General features: G+C 42.0%; 1 protein-coding gene across 1 annotated transcript in view; it reads left to right on the top strand.

Annotated features, from left to right (window-relative positions):
- The window catches only part of cers5 (ceramide synthase 5), an 87,114-nt gene that overhangs the window by 23,474 nt on the left and 46,928 nt on the right, over nt 1–16,712 (top strand). Inside the window, exons 3-4 of the mRNA XM_067976531.1 lie at nt 8,276–8,406; nt 14,668–14,725. Coding sequence (XP_067832632.1) covers nt 8,276–8,406; nt 14,668–14,725 — 189 coding nt within the window. The remainder of the gene's footprint in view (nt 1–8,275; nt 8,407–14,667; nt 14,726–16,712) is intronic.

The following is a 16,712-nucleotide window of genomic DNA, read 5'->3' as shown; positions in this document are numbered from 1 at the left end:
CTGGTTTTTGCTACAAAAAAAATATATATAATATATCCAGAACTTTGTTTTCCCCTCTTTCCCGTGCCACACCCCAACTCCCTGACTGAGTGGCAGAGGCCTGGGGACAGGTCACTGCTCTAACCAATCACCCTCTTGACCTGGCTCCCAGTAGCTGAGGTGACTTCCTGCTCTGTTTCTTGCACCTGTAGTCTCCATCAGATTTTTGACTGAAAAGTAGGCTTACATTGATCAAACATGATTGCTTCAGTTCTGTTAGGACCAACAGAATATCCTTGGTGGAATTTGACTGGTCAGGGTTGAAGTAAATTTTAATATTAAATGGCGATTCCTCGGTCGAAGTTTCTCTCTGGCTTCCCAAATGTTATCGACGTCCTCTGCTTTATTTTCCTTCCTTAAATCTGTCTATATACATAAAGATTTGTGTCTAGTATGGTCATTGTGTTGCACTTGTACCTGATTGACTCAAATATCATTCACAAAACAGCTACAAGTCACAACTGAACAAATATCAATGAGGACATAACATCTTAAAAAAAAAAAAGTCATTTCCTACTGGTTTCTTGTGACCTTGATACTAGCCTCTCCTCCAGGAGAAGAGCTGGGGATTTATGCAGCTAAAACTTCTTAGTAACTGCAATTAGCCTTTAATTGAGCTCATTTATAGCAACTAGACTTTGTGACTTTAAAGAGGCGAGCCATATAAAACCCAGCTCCACCCTGAGCAGTGGAACAATACGTTGTGTGTTACGTTATAAGACATTCCTGTCTTATAACATAACATCGTAGGAGATCTCAGTGTAGGAGTGAAAAGTTTGATTTGTGTTAGTGGCATACCATGGAGCCCTCTCAAAAGTTTGTCCTTTTTTTACATATATCTCAAGCTGTGAACAATTGATCCTGGTGTTCTGATTTAGGATTTATCCAACAGGCAACAACCTTAAGCGCTTTCAAAATTTCTAGGTCCATGAAATTCAAATGGGCCAAGCCAATGGGTAAGAAATATAAGTGAGAAGAGGACAGAGATGCCTGGGCTTTGTGGGCCAGATTGCCAGGGTCTGTGGTTTGAAAATAAGGATGAGAATTTTAAAATCGAGCCATTCCCGGACCGGGAGCCAACTTAGGTCAGCAAGCACAGGGGTGATGGGTGAATGGGACTTGGTGCGAGTTAAGATACGGGCAGCAGAGTTTTGGATGAGTTCAAGTTTATGGAGGGTGGTAGATGGGAGGCCAGCCAGGAGAGCATTGAATAGTCCAGTCTGCAGGTAACAAAGGCATGGGCGAGTGTTTCAGCAGCAGATGAGCTGAGACGGGTGGAGACGGGCGATGTTAGAGGTGGAAGTAGGCGGTCTTGGTGATGGAGTGGATTTGTGGTCGGAAGCTCATCTCTGGGTCAAATAGGACGCCAAGGTTGCGAATGGTCTGGTTCAGCTTCAGATAGTGGCCAGGGAGAAGGATGGAGTCGGTGGCAAGGGAACGAGTTTGCGGCCGGGACCAAAGACAATGGCTTCGATCTTCCCAATATTTAGTTGGAGGAAATTTTTGCCCATCCAGTACTGGACAAGCGGTGTGACAATAGAGGGATCGACTAATGGAAAGAAAGAACTTGCATTTATGTAGCACCTTATCACATCCTTGGGATGTCTCAAAAATTCTTCACAACCAATGGATTACTTTTGAAGTGCAGTCACTGTTATGTAGACAAATGCAGCAGCCAAATTTCTGCTCAGTCAATGACTAGAAAATCTTTTGTTTCTTTTGTGGAGTTAATTGAGGGATACCAGGAATGGTCTCTGCTCCTCTTCAAATGGTGCCAGGTGATCTTTTACACCCACTCGAGCAGGCAGACTATGCTTTGGTTTGACATGTTGTCTAAAGGATGGCACCTCCGGCAACACTCCCTCAGTACTGCACTGAAGTGTCAGCCTAGATTATATGCATAATCTGTAGTGGGGCTTGAGCCCACAACTTTCTGAATCTGAGGTAACAGTACTGCACTAAGCTGACACAAAAAGAAAATGCAATAATATCTGATAAATAATGAAACCCTACTGGTAGTAACACAATGATATTCTCACTGTAACTGCAGTAACACAAATAACTGAACTGCATAAGGTGCCATCAGCCACACAAAGCAACTTTTGAAATGCAGAGTAAAAAGCTGACTGGTATGCACTAATATATGCTACTGGGTTTATCTTTTGAGATGAACTGCTTTGCTAGGATGTATAAGAACCCCCCCAATTCCTGGTTCCAAAGAGGGACAAATTTCTAGTCTTCCAGGTGAGTTTCTACGATATAATGCAAAGATTAATGGTGCCTGAAATTGATTTCTTAATGGCCACATAAATATGATAAAATGAGAGACTTCAGTATAGCTCTAGTAACTGATCCTGCAAATTGATAAGGTTATTCTTTTTTAAAAAAAGTACAGGTTGAGTAATGCCTTGCTTCCATTATTGTGATGTATGGGACCTTTTGTGCCCTGACAGCTGGGCATTATCCCAAATTTAAATTTAATGTGGGATCCAGAGAACATTTGCTTTATTTGAGTGTTTTATAAGAAAGGCTGCTGCTAAGCTTAGTGGTGGGGAACTCTAGGTAAAACCTGGAACTGGCTGAAGGGTAGGAAGCAGGAATATGTGCTAGAGGAGTTATGTCAGGGTGGAGGGAATGTGCTCATTGGGATGCCCCAGGTATTGGTGTTGGGACTTCTGATTTATTTTCTGAATTTGGATTTAGAAGCTTAATGCATACTGGCCAAATTTGCAGACTGGGATGGAGAGGGGTGCGCAGTTGAAGCAGAAGAGGCAGTGAACAACCTCCAATGAATGGGCAAATCATTATGCATAAAGGCAAAAAAAAATAGGGTGACATTAGTACTGTGTGACTGGTGTAGTTGAAGGGATCTAGGGACTTTAGTGGGTCGGACATGTAATATGTGCAGTCACTACGAAGCACCAAACGATATAGAAAAGGTACACTACTTCAAGTAAAACAATGAAAGAACAAGTGGGTACAGGTTCAGACTAGTAAAAGGCAAATATAGGACTGCTATTAGAAAACTTTTCACCAAAAGAGTGATCAACACATGGAATGAAGTTCTGGGTGTGGTAGTGGGAGTAAAAACAAGTTGTTTAAGAAACAGTTGGATGCTATGATGAGGGGTGTTGGAGAATGTAGATCTTTTTTCTAGATGCATGAGCTAGGATGATGTTCATTTGTATTTGCCTGTGATCTTGTTGGAAAGTCAATGGTTGAAATAATTTGCCAGTATATTTACTGTGTGGTAATGAACTCCTGCAGACAGGCATCGAGTGGTGGAGAATGATGATCTGAAAAAAAAACATTGATAGGACTCCGTTTTCATGGGTTGTGCAAAGTCAGGAGACCCTGTGAAATTTATCATTGGATTTTACATTTATTTTAGGAGGCGTTGGTCCCCTGACCTCTGACTTGGCAGAACACCACTGACAAGATTGAGTAGAATGGGACTATACTTTCTGGAGTTTAGAAGAATGAGAGGTGATTGAAACATACAAGATTCTGAGGGGGCTTGACAGGGTAGATGCTGAGGTTGTTGCCCATGGCTGGAGAGTCTTGAACTAGGGGTCGGCCATTTAAAACTGAGATGGGGAGGAATTTCTTCAGAGGGTTGTGAATCTTTGGGATTCTCTACCCCAGAGGACTGTGGATGCTGAGTCGTTGAATATGTTCAAGGTTGAGACAGACAGAGATTTTTGGACTCTAGGGGAATGAAGGGATATGGGGATCGGGCAGGAAAGTAGAGTTGAGGTTGAAGATCAGCCATGATCTTATTGAATGGCAGAACAGGCTCGAGGGGCTATATGGCCTTCTCCTGCTCCTATTTCTTATGTTCTTTCTTATAGCTGTATATCTGCACAGGTTGTCATAACAGTTAAGCTAGCATTGGTCCTTTGTACATTGCAGTGTCTTAGTTACACTAAAAGTTCCAGGACTTTTTTGAGGCGATGCAGAAATAGATGGGCTGCCGGTGCTACAAATGGTAAATTGAATGAATAAAAGATAGTTTTAAATGCTTTGTCCAAAGACCAATAAAAATTAATCTTGACTCCTACATATAGTTATTTTATTGACCGTGGCTCTCTTCATAAAATGGAAAAATATAGCAATGGTTTTATTTTGAAGTCTTTTCTGTAAATCTCTTTAGTAGCAATCATCAATGGTAGAACTGGCAGAATGACTCATTTTGTGTATTGTAGATTATTCATGTAGAGTCTGTTGATGTGACTCTCTGGTTTGATCAAGAAGTCATTGTATTGTAGCTGTATCAAAAGCAAAATACTGTGGATGCAGGAAATCTGAAATAAAAATAGAAAATGCTGGAAATACTCAGCAAGTCAGGCAGCATCTGTGGAGAGAGAAACAGTAAACCTTTCAGGTCGATGAGCTTTTGTCAGAACTGGAAGAATTTGAAGCTATATCTTTTAAGGGGGAGCAAGAAGAAAGAACAAAAAGTTCTATACAGAGGAAAATTATAATAAATTGAAAGCTGGAGGTCTTCAGAAGGTCATGCAGCTTTTGAAATAATTTCCAAAAGCCCTTTTCATACCATGGAATTTAAAATGTCTATTGTCTCTGCTTACAGTTCAGTGGGGATTTTCTGTTTCCTTGGGTAATGTTTTGACAATACAGACCCTGACCCTAAGCTTTACCAAATAGACTGATTTGCTTTTAGTTTAGTACTTTGCAATTTATTTATTACGTAGAATGGGAAGGAGACCATTTGGCCCATCGTGCCTGTCCCTGCTCTTTGCTGGAGCAATCCTAAACTAATTCCACTGCCCCAATATCTCCCCATAGCCCAGTATCTTTCTCTGCTGTAATCTTTTTTTCCAACAATAACTTGTATTTATATATAGCGCTTTTCATGTAAAGAAACGTCCCAAATCATTTCAGAGATGTAATCAGACAAATGGATACCGAGCCAAAGAAAGATATTGGGAGGGGTGACCAAAAACTTGGTCAAAGAGGTAGGTTTGAAGGAAGACCTTGAGACTGAGGTGAAGAGGTAGAAGGGTGTAGGGCCTAGATGGCTTAAGGCACAGCTGCCAATGGTTGAGTGAAGGGAGAAAGAAATGCAGGAGGCCAGAATTTGAAAAACGGGGGAGTTCAAGGGGTGGGGGTGTAGGGCAGGAGGATGGTTCCAAAGATGGGAAGGAGCAAGGCCATGATTGGATTGAGACACGAGGATGAGAATTTTAAATTTTGAGGCATTGGGTGCGTACCTTGGATGTTATGGAGGTAGAAGTAGCCGGTCTTTGTGATGGAGAGGATGTGGGGATCAGAACCCTGGGTCAAAGACTATGCTGAGGTTGTGAACTGTCTGGTTCAGCCTGGAACAGTGTTCGGAGAGGGGGATGGAATCATTGAGGGTGCAAAGTTTGTGGTAAGGATATGGAGTTTATGGCAGGGGCCAAAGATGATGGCGTTGGTATTCCCAATGTTTTCCCTTTTAAAAGATGCAATGGTCTTGGCCATAGCTACTCCCTATGGCAAAGTATTCCTTTTGGTTGCTAAATTCCTTCATTTCTGATGCACCTCTAAACACAAGTAAGCTACTAAGACAACCGAGATATTGGAGATGCCTGCCCATTGTCTTTAGGTTTTCGGATAGAACTGTGTTTTGCCTTTGTTGGAACGGACCCTTGCCTCCCTTCCCCTCCGTTCTTTGGCTGTTCCAGTCTAGTATGTCTCTTCTACAGTTTATGGTCCATATGTATGGACATACTGGGATATCCAATGAAACTGCAAATGTCATGTATGGCCGTTTGCACTTTACAAAGTAAGGGTCATTAGTGACCAAAAAGAACAGAAAGATGGCCTTTAAACCGCATGTAACTAAGAAAACTGAGGTAGCCACTATTAGTGGTGTGCAAAACTTCTTCCTGAACAGTTCTCCGAGGTCTCTTTCCACCCACCCCCCAAATGGCTCAGGCAAGGTCAGCATTTGAGTCATCTGAATTATGAAGGTTCCAGGTTTGGTCCCTGCTCTATGCTGAGTGAATTGATCTGTTGGAGCTGCTGTAGTGCTACTACTAGCCACAGTACCCTTGGGTTAAAGGGGGAGGGGGGAAACTAGTTGGGGTTTCTACTACAGATCCAGTGACCCCTGCTGGAAGTGTACATGTAATGCTGGATCTTCCATGGATGATTCCTCTATAGTAAGACTATCTTTAACACTTATGCATGTGTAAGCAGTGACAAAAATAGCCATGTGGACAAGTTACCAGAAGGGAGTGTACCCAAGTAAGTGAGTCAATGCAATTGGGAGGGTACACAAGAAAATTTAGACAGGGACAGTGGGAACAGAGGGTGGGAGACAAAACAAAGTGAGCTGTAGGTAGTGATGGTCTCTCTGGGGCATGCTTAAGGTGGCAATCAACTGTGAATCAGTCTTGGAACAGTGCATTGACCCTGAGGTCTCTTGTCTCACTGTTACCATAAGTAATCACACTCAGTTAAAGGAGCTCTTCTGCACCTTCTGGGTAGCCAAGAGCAACATTGGCAGAGACATGGAGAGATTTATTAAATGTGCCCCTGCCTATAACCGTACATGGTGTTCATATAGCTATTTAACTGAGTGTTGCAGCCGCCTTTACTGTAATGTGACATAATTAGGATAGCATGTACATTAACTGTCTCCTTGCCACCAAAATGCACTGCAGTTCTGTTTGTGCTGTTTTCTATTTGCTACAGCTTCTATCCTTCCTCGTTTCTCTTTCTCCCCCACCCCACCCCCTGAGATTTTAACAAAGTGAAAGGCAATTTTCCATAATTAACATTGAGAAATTCATGACTGCCAGAGCTTTGTGAAGTGCTGTGTGCATTTGGCACAAACAGAGCACCAAGACTTTAGAGGAAATTGATCCATTGTACTTTCAGGGTAATGGATGGCAGCTGTTCACCATGTGCTGCTATAATCATATAATACGCATGGCCTGCTGTTCCCCTGTAACATCCTGTTAAAGAAAACCACATGTCACTACATTTAAACCCATGTTGCACTTCACTCCAATAGTGTGATCCTACTGTATGACCCTGCTTGTCATGACACCTGCTTGACAAAACTTTTTAGAACTGCTGTTATCTCTCTTCTACCTTGTGGGTTAATGCACCAACTGGGGTGTTGCTGAACCCCATAGATCAGAAAGGTTCCAGGTTTGATTCCTGGTACATTGGGCATTCTTGGGCAGGTCACCAATTAACCTCTGCACATCCTGGGTGCAGGAGAGGGAAAAGAAATCACCTGGGATTGCTGATCACTATCTGGTGACCCCACCCCCCTTGCTGGAAAATGTGTATTTAAGAGAAGACAGAATCAGGTTCTGCTGTGATTCCCTGCCCACTTGATTAGTTTGCTATCTTGGCTCAGTTGTGAAGAATGGTCACTTGGGCAAGATACCAGAAAGCTGCCAGTGACCGTGGAACTGTCTCTCTGCACAAGCAGCGTCTTCGAGAGAAGGGGTGAACCCTCCCCTTCGTATTACATACTTGCATACTGCGCTGGATCGGTATAAGTTAAGAATGTAATCCATTGTGGAGTTGAGATGATATTGAAAAACCATTCTTGTAGTTTGTTCCAATCTCTTGATACTGTCTTATAATGCACTCCAGCCGATGTACTATCCTTTTTATTTAATTAAATAACATTTTATTTTTCCTATTAAACTACAAAAATAAGGTGAAGGGTAATGTGAAACAAATGTCAGTGTGGTGAAACAGTACAATAAAATGTCAACTGTACCCCTGCATCCCTTTTTTAAGCCCCCCCCCCCCCCCAAAAAAAAAACCCTAACGAAAAGAAATGGTCTGCTTCACCCCTGGATAGGCCATTGCCTGCCAGCATAGCTCCCTTCTTATTTCTATGTAAAGTTCCTCTGAGCCCATTCACCTTTTTAGGTAATAATGCAGTTTTGTGCTAGATTTGTTTTCTTCTGTTTACCCTAGTCGTGAGTGTGCATGGTAGTATAGCTGGATTGTAAGAGTTAGTTTTTTTAAAAATTTCCTTCCTCCAAGGTGAGGGATGTTGGTGTTCAGGGAAGGAACATTTTTGCCCCATGTTTCTTAGGCTTGCACTTCCCTTTCTACCCCTTCTCTTCCCCACGGTTTTAAAGGCCAAGTTTTTTAACTTCATTTCATTTGTTGTACAGTACGGCCAGCCGTGTGCTGGAATTGTTTCTGGAAACCATAAATGCAAGTTGTTAATCAATTTTGTTTCCCTTCTCTTCAGTCTCCTGATGAGAAGAGACTCGAAGGCTTGTCGAAACAGCTCGACTGGAATGTCCGCAAAATTCAGCGCTGGTTTCGACATCGAAGAAACCAAGATAAACCCAGCACGCTCACAAAATTCTGTGAGAGCATGTACGGCTTTTTTTTAAACTCTGTTATTGTGTATATAATTGTGCCTGATTAAAGATAGTCAAGTCCTATTGTGCAAAATTCCTGGTCTAGTGGTATTGTAACTACATCAGTATACGGATAGGCAACCTTGTTCAAAAAAAGTTGATTTAAAAAAAAAAGTACAGAGCATAATCTTTGTGCAAACTCCGTATCCCTCTTTTTCTCCTCCCTCCCCCCCCCCCCCCCCTTAAAAATGAATCAGGTTACTAATATTTATACTGGTTGGCACTTTCAACATTTCATTAGCAAAGAAAAGTCTATATGCTTCGTTGCTTCTCGTTTCCTTTCCCACCTCCCTATCTGGAAAAAATATGATTTGTAGGTTTTGAGACTGACAAATGATCGATTGAAGGATAAAGATGTGAGTGAACGGGTGTTCTGTTCCCAGATGTTCCTTCCTTAGAATCTCCAGATTGTTACTGGATTTCTTTAAAGAATAATGGTTAGTATTAGCATGTGATGTACTTGCTTTTGTTTTTTGCTTTTTATATACATTTCTTTATTTTTCTTGCCTTGCTTTTTTTATATATAATCTCCCACTACCATTACACACTGTGTGATTCCTGTTAATGGGGATGGAGTTAGCCCATAACTGGGGCCACTGGTTTACAGTGACTGAATAAGTGAAAATCAATTTTTATTACATGAGATTGCTGGAGTTCAGGTATCATATTCCAGGTCCCACCCCAAGAACTGTAAGGGCCATAATGAGTGGGAACAGCTTAAAGGAAAGTGAAAATGCAATTCCTGGTCACCACAGTGCTTGGCAGTGTTCTTATTTGGCATTTCAATGGTCCTAACACACTGCCGAAGCTGTTCAATCTGGTGATTAGGAGAGGAAATGACACGAGTGGCAATGGCAGCAGAGCACGAGTGGCGGCAGAACCCAAGCAGTGGCAGAGCACGAGTGGTGGCAGAGCATAAGTGGCAATGGCAGCAGAGCACGCGTGGTGGCAGAGCATAAGTGGCAATGGCAGCAGAGCACGAGTGGCGGAAGAACCCAAGCAGTGGCAGAGCATAAGTGGCAATGGCAGCAGAGCACGAGCAGCGGCAAAGCACAAGCGTTGGCAGAGCACGAGTTACATTGGCGGCCGAGCCCATACGGCAGCAGTTGTATTTTCAGCTTTTACAGTTGGCTTTTTATTTTGGTGAAAGTAAGGAATTCCGGAGCTCCTGCTCCCGCAAGACTTCCATAACCCACCAGCGCCAAATTCAAAATTCTGCATGGTCCACTGCATTTTACCTGTTACTTTCTATTATCATGATCAAGCAGTGGCCTTGCCCATATTTCATAGCGAGAGTGACTCTGTAAACTATTATTAGAGCAATTTCATTTTTACTGCGCAATATCGGTAAGCTTTGCCCCCGTTAGTTTAAAAATGATTGTAACTTGTACAAGGAGAGAGACCAATAATAATGTAGCCATTGTGTGCAGTGTTTACTACAGTATGTCTGGCCTGATCAGTTTAATAAATCTAGTAACTATTTTGTGAAAAGCTCCACTTGATTACTTTTTAAAAAAAAAATTGACTTCTGGAAGCAAATTTGTCCCATGTGAAAATGGAAGGTGAGTCAGTCTGATCCGTGCACTCGTACCTCCCATTGCTTGGGTACAGAGAGGCATCAGCAAAGACTCTGGCCTTACGGGAGGAAGAGGGAAACCTGTGCGTATTACCAAGCTACTCTTCTACGTTTCGTGGCTGGTTTCAGAACAGGAAAGAAAGAGGAAATGCAACACCTTTTTGGAAAGTCTTGGACTGCCATGAAATATTACAGAACTACAAACCTAATATTCCTTCATATTCAACAGTTTGATATTGTTGCCTGCAAGTATATGGGTGTTTGGTGTCTATTGAACTTTGATAGCCAGCATTCCAGCTGTTCTGGAGGAAGCTAGTTTTATATTGGCATCCATTGATTTAATGATCGCAGTGGTATTGAGCTATTGATGAACATAAACATGTAGTGTTGGCCATTCAGATGGCTGAGATAAAAGTCTCCCATCTCCGAGAAATACAGACTAGAATGGTCCCAGGATCAATTTCCTGGTCTATGCTGATCTGAATGAGTGGCGTTAGGGGCTCTATAATTGCCTGTAGTACCTCTGGATTGGGAAAAGGAAAATCAACCAGGGTTGCCGCTCCTGATTGCTATTCAACAAACCCCTGCTCGACACGTGTGTCTGTACCAGATGAGGATGGGATCCAGCTCTGCTGCAAAGTCCTCCATGGTCAGCTAGCTTGCTGATGCTCACTGCCTAGGCGTGCACGTGAATAATGACCAAGGCCACTGATCTATGGTATGGATGGAAGTGTGGAATTTGATTTCCAGAACATTAGTAGAAACCCTGGAGTTTCATGTAATAAAAATGGAAATGAACTTACTCAGTCACTATAAGCCAATAGTCCTAATTGTAAATGGGTGGAATTTGATCCCCCAAAAACAGTGCTAAAACCCCATAAGGTAACGGAATTTGACTTATTTAGTCACATAAATCGGTGGCCTTGATAATAGCCACTTGGACAAAGTACGAGCACTGAGTTCTGCTCCAATGAAGCAATCAACACCCTCAGGAAAGGAAAAAATATTGGTGAGGAAAAGAATGAAGTGAGTTTGTGGCCCAGTATTTTCTGTGGTTGTCCAAGACTTTCCAAAAGGATCTGACACCCCACCCCATATGCTTTGATTAACAATGGAGTGGGAGAGGATAGGAGATATCCTCATTTCAGGCCGATGACATTTAATTGTCTTTAATAGTACGACCTCGATAATCAAATCATTTGGAAGAGGAGGAAAATACCTAAACCATGGGGTACAATATAAGCACATAACTGACAACTAGAGAGGCAATTTCAAATCTTCACTTGCTGCATTATGTATAATGCATTGTCCAGCTGATAACTGCGTCTCTTAATGTGTTCCTGCACCTCTGGCATTTCGCCCTGCTCTGAAATGCTCTACCAGTTCTCTTGATAGTCTGGTGGAGTTGTTTGACTTAGCTTGTCCGAGAAACTTTCAAATGGAGTTTGTGGTCTAGCCTCTTCACTCCAGGAAAGCAGCTTCTCTTATTCTTGTGCCCACATATTTCTCTTGACCGAGTGCGTTGCTAAATATCACATTGAGAGCCAACAAGGAGTGGTGGGGGTGGACAAGATCATAGGATGGGATATTAGTGTAGCACTGTGATGGGAGCTGGATCATTAACTATATGTTGACTTTCACATGCTGATCGTGTGAAAATGTTGGCCTTGCTGTTAACCCTTTGAGTACTGTGTACACCTTTTTTTGACTTTCAAAATTTGTAGCTACTTAGAAATTTACAAAATAATTTGCAGAGATTCCATGAAAGCAAGTGTGAGGCTTTTCTTTCACCCACCCTGGGAACCTGTCTGAGAAGGTGGGCAGTAGCCTGCTTCCTAACCTCTGCAAATACCATTCTGTGATCCCTTTCTGGGAGGAAAGAGAATGGCCTGGATTGAATTGTTTCCTGATTAAGTTTTTCTCTCCTCTTTCTTGCCCCCCCCCCCCCTCCCAGGTCCCCTTCCTTCTCTCCAGGATGTGGGGTTTCACAAATACAGATCTATATTTGGTGCACTAATATGCCAGCGTGCTATGCAGCAGGCTTCTTTCTATTTAATTTGTAGAACCTGGGATAGGAATATACCAAAAATGTTTTCTGCTTCCATTTCTAATTTTGGTTCAGAAAGACTCTAGCAGTCTTCAAAAAGTTAATTTTACTAAATATGTAATTTCCTACAGAACCTGACCACCTCATTTCCTCCCCACACTGTGGACAGAGACTAGCCATTGGCAGTACTCTTAAAATTGGTTATGAACAATTAGGATTGTCCCTTCTGCAAACACTGGAGATATAAATACACAACAGGTCAGTCACTATTTGAAAGAGAAAAGACAGGTTTAACGTTCAGATATGTGTCCCTTTTTGAAGAAAGATCTACACCTGAAACATTAATCTGTCTTTTCTCAGATGCTGATGGACCTGCATCTGTATTTCCAGAATTTTCTGGTTTGACATTTTTACTCTTCAGTTGATTTTCTGTTGGGTATTTTTAATAAAAAAAATAGTTTCAACTTCCTGGACTGGCTGTTAAGCTCAGCAGTACAATGGATCTAAATTCACTTCCATAAGAGATGGGAATTAACCCAAAGTGCTTTAGAGATTGTAGTTTCAACTGTGAGTATGTTAATTCAGCTCCCTCATACTATTCGACTTCATAACTTCTTCCACCCATGCTGTCATCAACATTTGAGCATCTTCATACCCTCCCAAAAATTGACACTTGTGGTAGAAAGGAAGGTGGCGGTGAGTGAGAGAAATATCTTTAACTTTAATTTTGTTTGACGTCACCCCCACTTTCCTGAAGGTGTTGACTTGCTGGATATGAATCCATGGCACCAGCTGCCCCCGAGGTACCTTGTTCAAGTGGCCATTACCCCTACTGCTATTTTGGCTGAGATCAGTTAACTTTGCACAGACTGGAATCCTACATGGTGACTTTCTTAATCTTAGGGATCCTGATGGTGGCACCTATTCCTTCAGTGACATGATAACAAAAGAGAAATATTTCCTACAGCATTAGTGCTGTATTCTATTCATACTCCAATGCATAATTCCATGCAGTGGAATTTTCCACATCGTTCACCTGAGGAAGGAGGTAGCCTCCGAAAGCTTGTGAATTTAAAATAAAATTGCTGGACTATAACTTGGTGTTGTAAAATTGTTTACAATAATTCCATGCAGTCACTGGATGTTGTTTTTTTGGTTGCTCACATGCTAAGTTTCCAACTTTGCCTGCAGTTTCCTAACAGCATGGTTAAGCCAAGTGCCCACCCCATGGGGGTGGGGAAGGAGGAGGATGATATGCTTGCTTTTTATAGTTGAGGAAGTCTTGAGGTTATTTTAACTAAAATCAGGCTTTGTGTATGAAAGGATTGAACCATCCTAAAATGACTTTAATATGAAATTTTGACAGAAGATGGACTTTTTAAGACGAATCAAAAAAAATTAAGTTGACTTTAAACTTTCCCTCTTAACTGTGACACATGCCTAAGTATTCGCAATTTCACTTAAAAAGCCCGGAGCGTAAATTGAAAGGTGTGAAGGATTTAACATGATCCAAGTACATGGTCCAGTCATTTGTAAACTAGGCTCAGCATGTTATGTTGACCATATATATGTGTGTATGTATGTGCCTTGTAGAAAATCCTCAAATAACCTGGTCAAGAAGTAGTTGCAGCACTAAGTGCTGATGAGTTGCTACCAATGAGTTATTTTCAAGTAGTTAATAGCATTGGCTGTGTGACTCTGGTTGAAGGCTAGCTTCAAAAGCTCCAGATAACTGACTTCTTGTAAGGGCTTTCAATATGATGAAGGTTTATGATTGATTTGCTGCACAGAGTTACGTTCTAGAAGAATAAATATTTTTTTCATATTTTTACAGTGGTTGAAAAGCAGCTTGTTTTATTATGGAGGCTTGTGGCTAATGACCCTTCACCCACTGAGTCATTGACTAGCAGTGCCGCTCTGAGGGGCACTGGACTGAGGCTGGATGCTTGTTCACTCGGAAGGAGCAAACTGGAAGAGTTACTCTGGGCTGCTTCTGTTAAGCTCCTAGCAGCCAGTACAGAATGGGGAGTAGATTGCTTGAGTTGTGTGTCAGAGATCCAAAATGGGAGAAATTTTAAAACGAGTGAGTTCCCCTTATGCTTGCCCCCCCCCCCCAGCCAAACCAAAGTGAGATTTTATTTGCTGCCACAGTAGGTAAAATAGACCAGCTGAAGCTGTGCAGGCAAGGGGATGGTTTTGTGTTTAGGAACACTAATCTAGATTCATCTATTGACCAGGAGCAGAGAACAACTTGAGTGCAGCTCCAGGTGAGTGGACCAAAGGGTGTAACACTGAGGATATCTGACATGTTCTCCACACCCTGAACTGGGCTGGTGACCTAACCTGGGAAGATGGCTTGAGTTGAGGTAAGGTGGGAGAGAATAGCTTTTTTGAGCTGGGCTCCAGCAACTAGAACTTGCCTGGAAATGGGAAGGGGTGGGGAGGGGAGGGAAGGGGGAAGTATTTGTTTTTCTCTCTTTGAAAGCCTTTTAATTTTTCATTGGAATCCAGCTTGGTCGACTGAGCTGCTTAATTTGGTGGGGATGACCCACCCCCCCTCCCATTTTCTGATTTTAAGTGTTTTGTATTTGCAGGTGGAGACTTGCATTTTATTTCTATATATTCTCCTATGGAGTGAGATTTCTATGGAAGGTAAGTGCTGTATCTGTATGTGTGTCTGTATATCTGCACCACAGAGCAACCCCTCCCCCAAAGAAAAGAAAACATTATTGTCAATTCTTTCTTTGATCAAAATGACCATTGGGCTCCATCTTCACAGCAGTAATGGTCCTGCAAAGATGCTGACGTGGAGTTAGCAAATGTGCAGAGTAGGTGGCCATCTGTAATAAGTGCCATTTACAGTGTTCTGTTACTTCCAGTGTAAATCCATGTGAGTAAACATGCTCCATTTTGAATTTACTTCTTTATACTTCAGTGCAGAAATAGTGGGAAGTGGTGGGGGTTGGTAGTTATGTTAAAGTGAAGAGAGGAAGAACTTGCATTTATATAGCCTCCTTTCACTACTTCAGGAGGCTCCAAAGCACTTCACAGCCATTTAAGTACTTTTGACATGTAGTCACTGTTGTAGTGTAGGGAAACATGGCAGCCAATTTAGACACAGTAAAGTTCCAGAAACAATGAGGTAAATGACCAGATAATCTTTTTATAATGTTGGTTGGGCAATAAATTTTGGCCAGGACACCAGGCGAAGTCCCTTGCTCATCAAATAGAGCCATCCACTTGAGAGGGCAGGCAGAAACTCTGTTTAATGTGTCAATGTCTGGAGTGTCGGCCTAGATTTTGTTTTGTGCTCGAGTTTCTGGAGTGGAGTTTCAACCGACTACCTTCTGAGTCCGAGTAGACGGCACTACCACTGAGCCAAAGCTGACACCTAATTAAGTTGGGCAAGTGACTTCAGAATGGCTGTGTAGAGTGAATGAGGTGTACAGGGAAATACTTGATGGGAACAGTGGTGATGCAGTGTTAAGGAGCTAGCCTCTAATGTTAGAATAGTAAGGTTTTTGTGTGTTTCATTCTACTCCTAAGTGGTGAGTACTGCTTCCCCTCCAAGTATTTGCTTTATGCAACCAGCGAGTTGTGTTTTTTTGCATCAAGATACTTGATAGCAAAAATTTTAATATCGCTTCAGTGGGAATTACTTTGTATCGTGCCATGTGAGGGTGGCATAATGATCAATGATCTGTTGAGGTGCACAGTGGTTCCTTTCTGGTGTGTTAGCAGAGAATTCGGTGATTTTGTGTTTTTTTCCCCAATACTGGATAATGAGCTGAGTTGTATAGTGTTTGCCTGTCTGCTCATTTTGTTCCCTTTTTCTATTTAATGTGCCAGCACAGATGCCATTCAGTTGCTTTTGGGTTTATAGTACTGGTTATCTTTTAATTCCTTGAACTTTTTTCACTTGCGGTTTCCATGCGAGGGGGTGGGGTGACTTGCTCTCCTGTTTCTGCTGTTGCTGGTGTGCAAGACTGACTTGGAAATATTGTGGTTTGTGTTTTTCCATGAGGATATATCAAGCCTACATTCAGTACCTGACCCCTACAACATGACTGGAATCAAAAGCTGAGTGTGTGGGAGATTATCAGCAAAAAGCCACATCCCACAACCTGTGGTGCTGCACTTACCACCCTATATGTTTTAACACTATGTTGATCGTGCTTTATTCCCCTCCAATTTTTACACTAAGGTGTAAATAGTGATTTAAATTGAAGGCTTTGAATTTGTGCTGAGTAATCCTGATCTGCAGCGGATGTGATGAATTACTTCAAATGCAACTCCCAAGGAGCAGCTGTTTCTAATGGGGTTCCTGCTGTGAGCCCTGTGCACCTTCACTCAATACCAAGTGACTTGTGTAGTAAAAGACTGAGTGAAAAATTGCCCCAAAGCACTAACTACAGTTTCACTTCAGAAGATATGTCTTCTGCCTTTACCCAGTGCTTTCATGTTGGGATTGTATGAATCTGGAGTTCCTCCAGAATTCATACAACAGCTGGTGTCATTATACTGGGATTTGGGAGTGTGAGGAACAAACCAGTATATAATGTTTTGGGGGTTTTAGCTATACCAAATGCATTCATTTCTATACATTTTTTTTGTTTCATTTATCCAGGCCTCTTCTGAA

The sequence above is a fragment of the Heptranchias perlo genome, chromosome X (genome assembly GCF_035084215.1).
Source record: "Heptranchias perlo isolate sHepPer1 chromosome X, sHepPer1.hap1, whole genome shotgun sequence".
NCBI lineage: Eukaryota > Metazoa > Chordata > Chondrichthyes > Hexanchiformes > Hexanchidae > Heptranchias > Heptranchias perlo.
The sequence above is the reverse complement of the archived record's forward strand: the minus strand, read 5'-3'. Positions and strand labels throughout refer to the sequence as shown.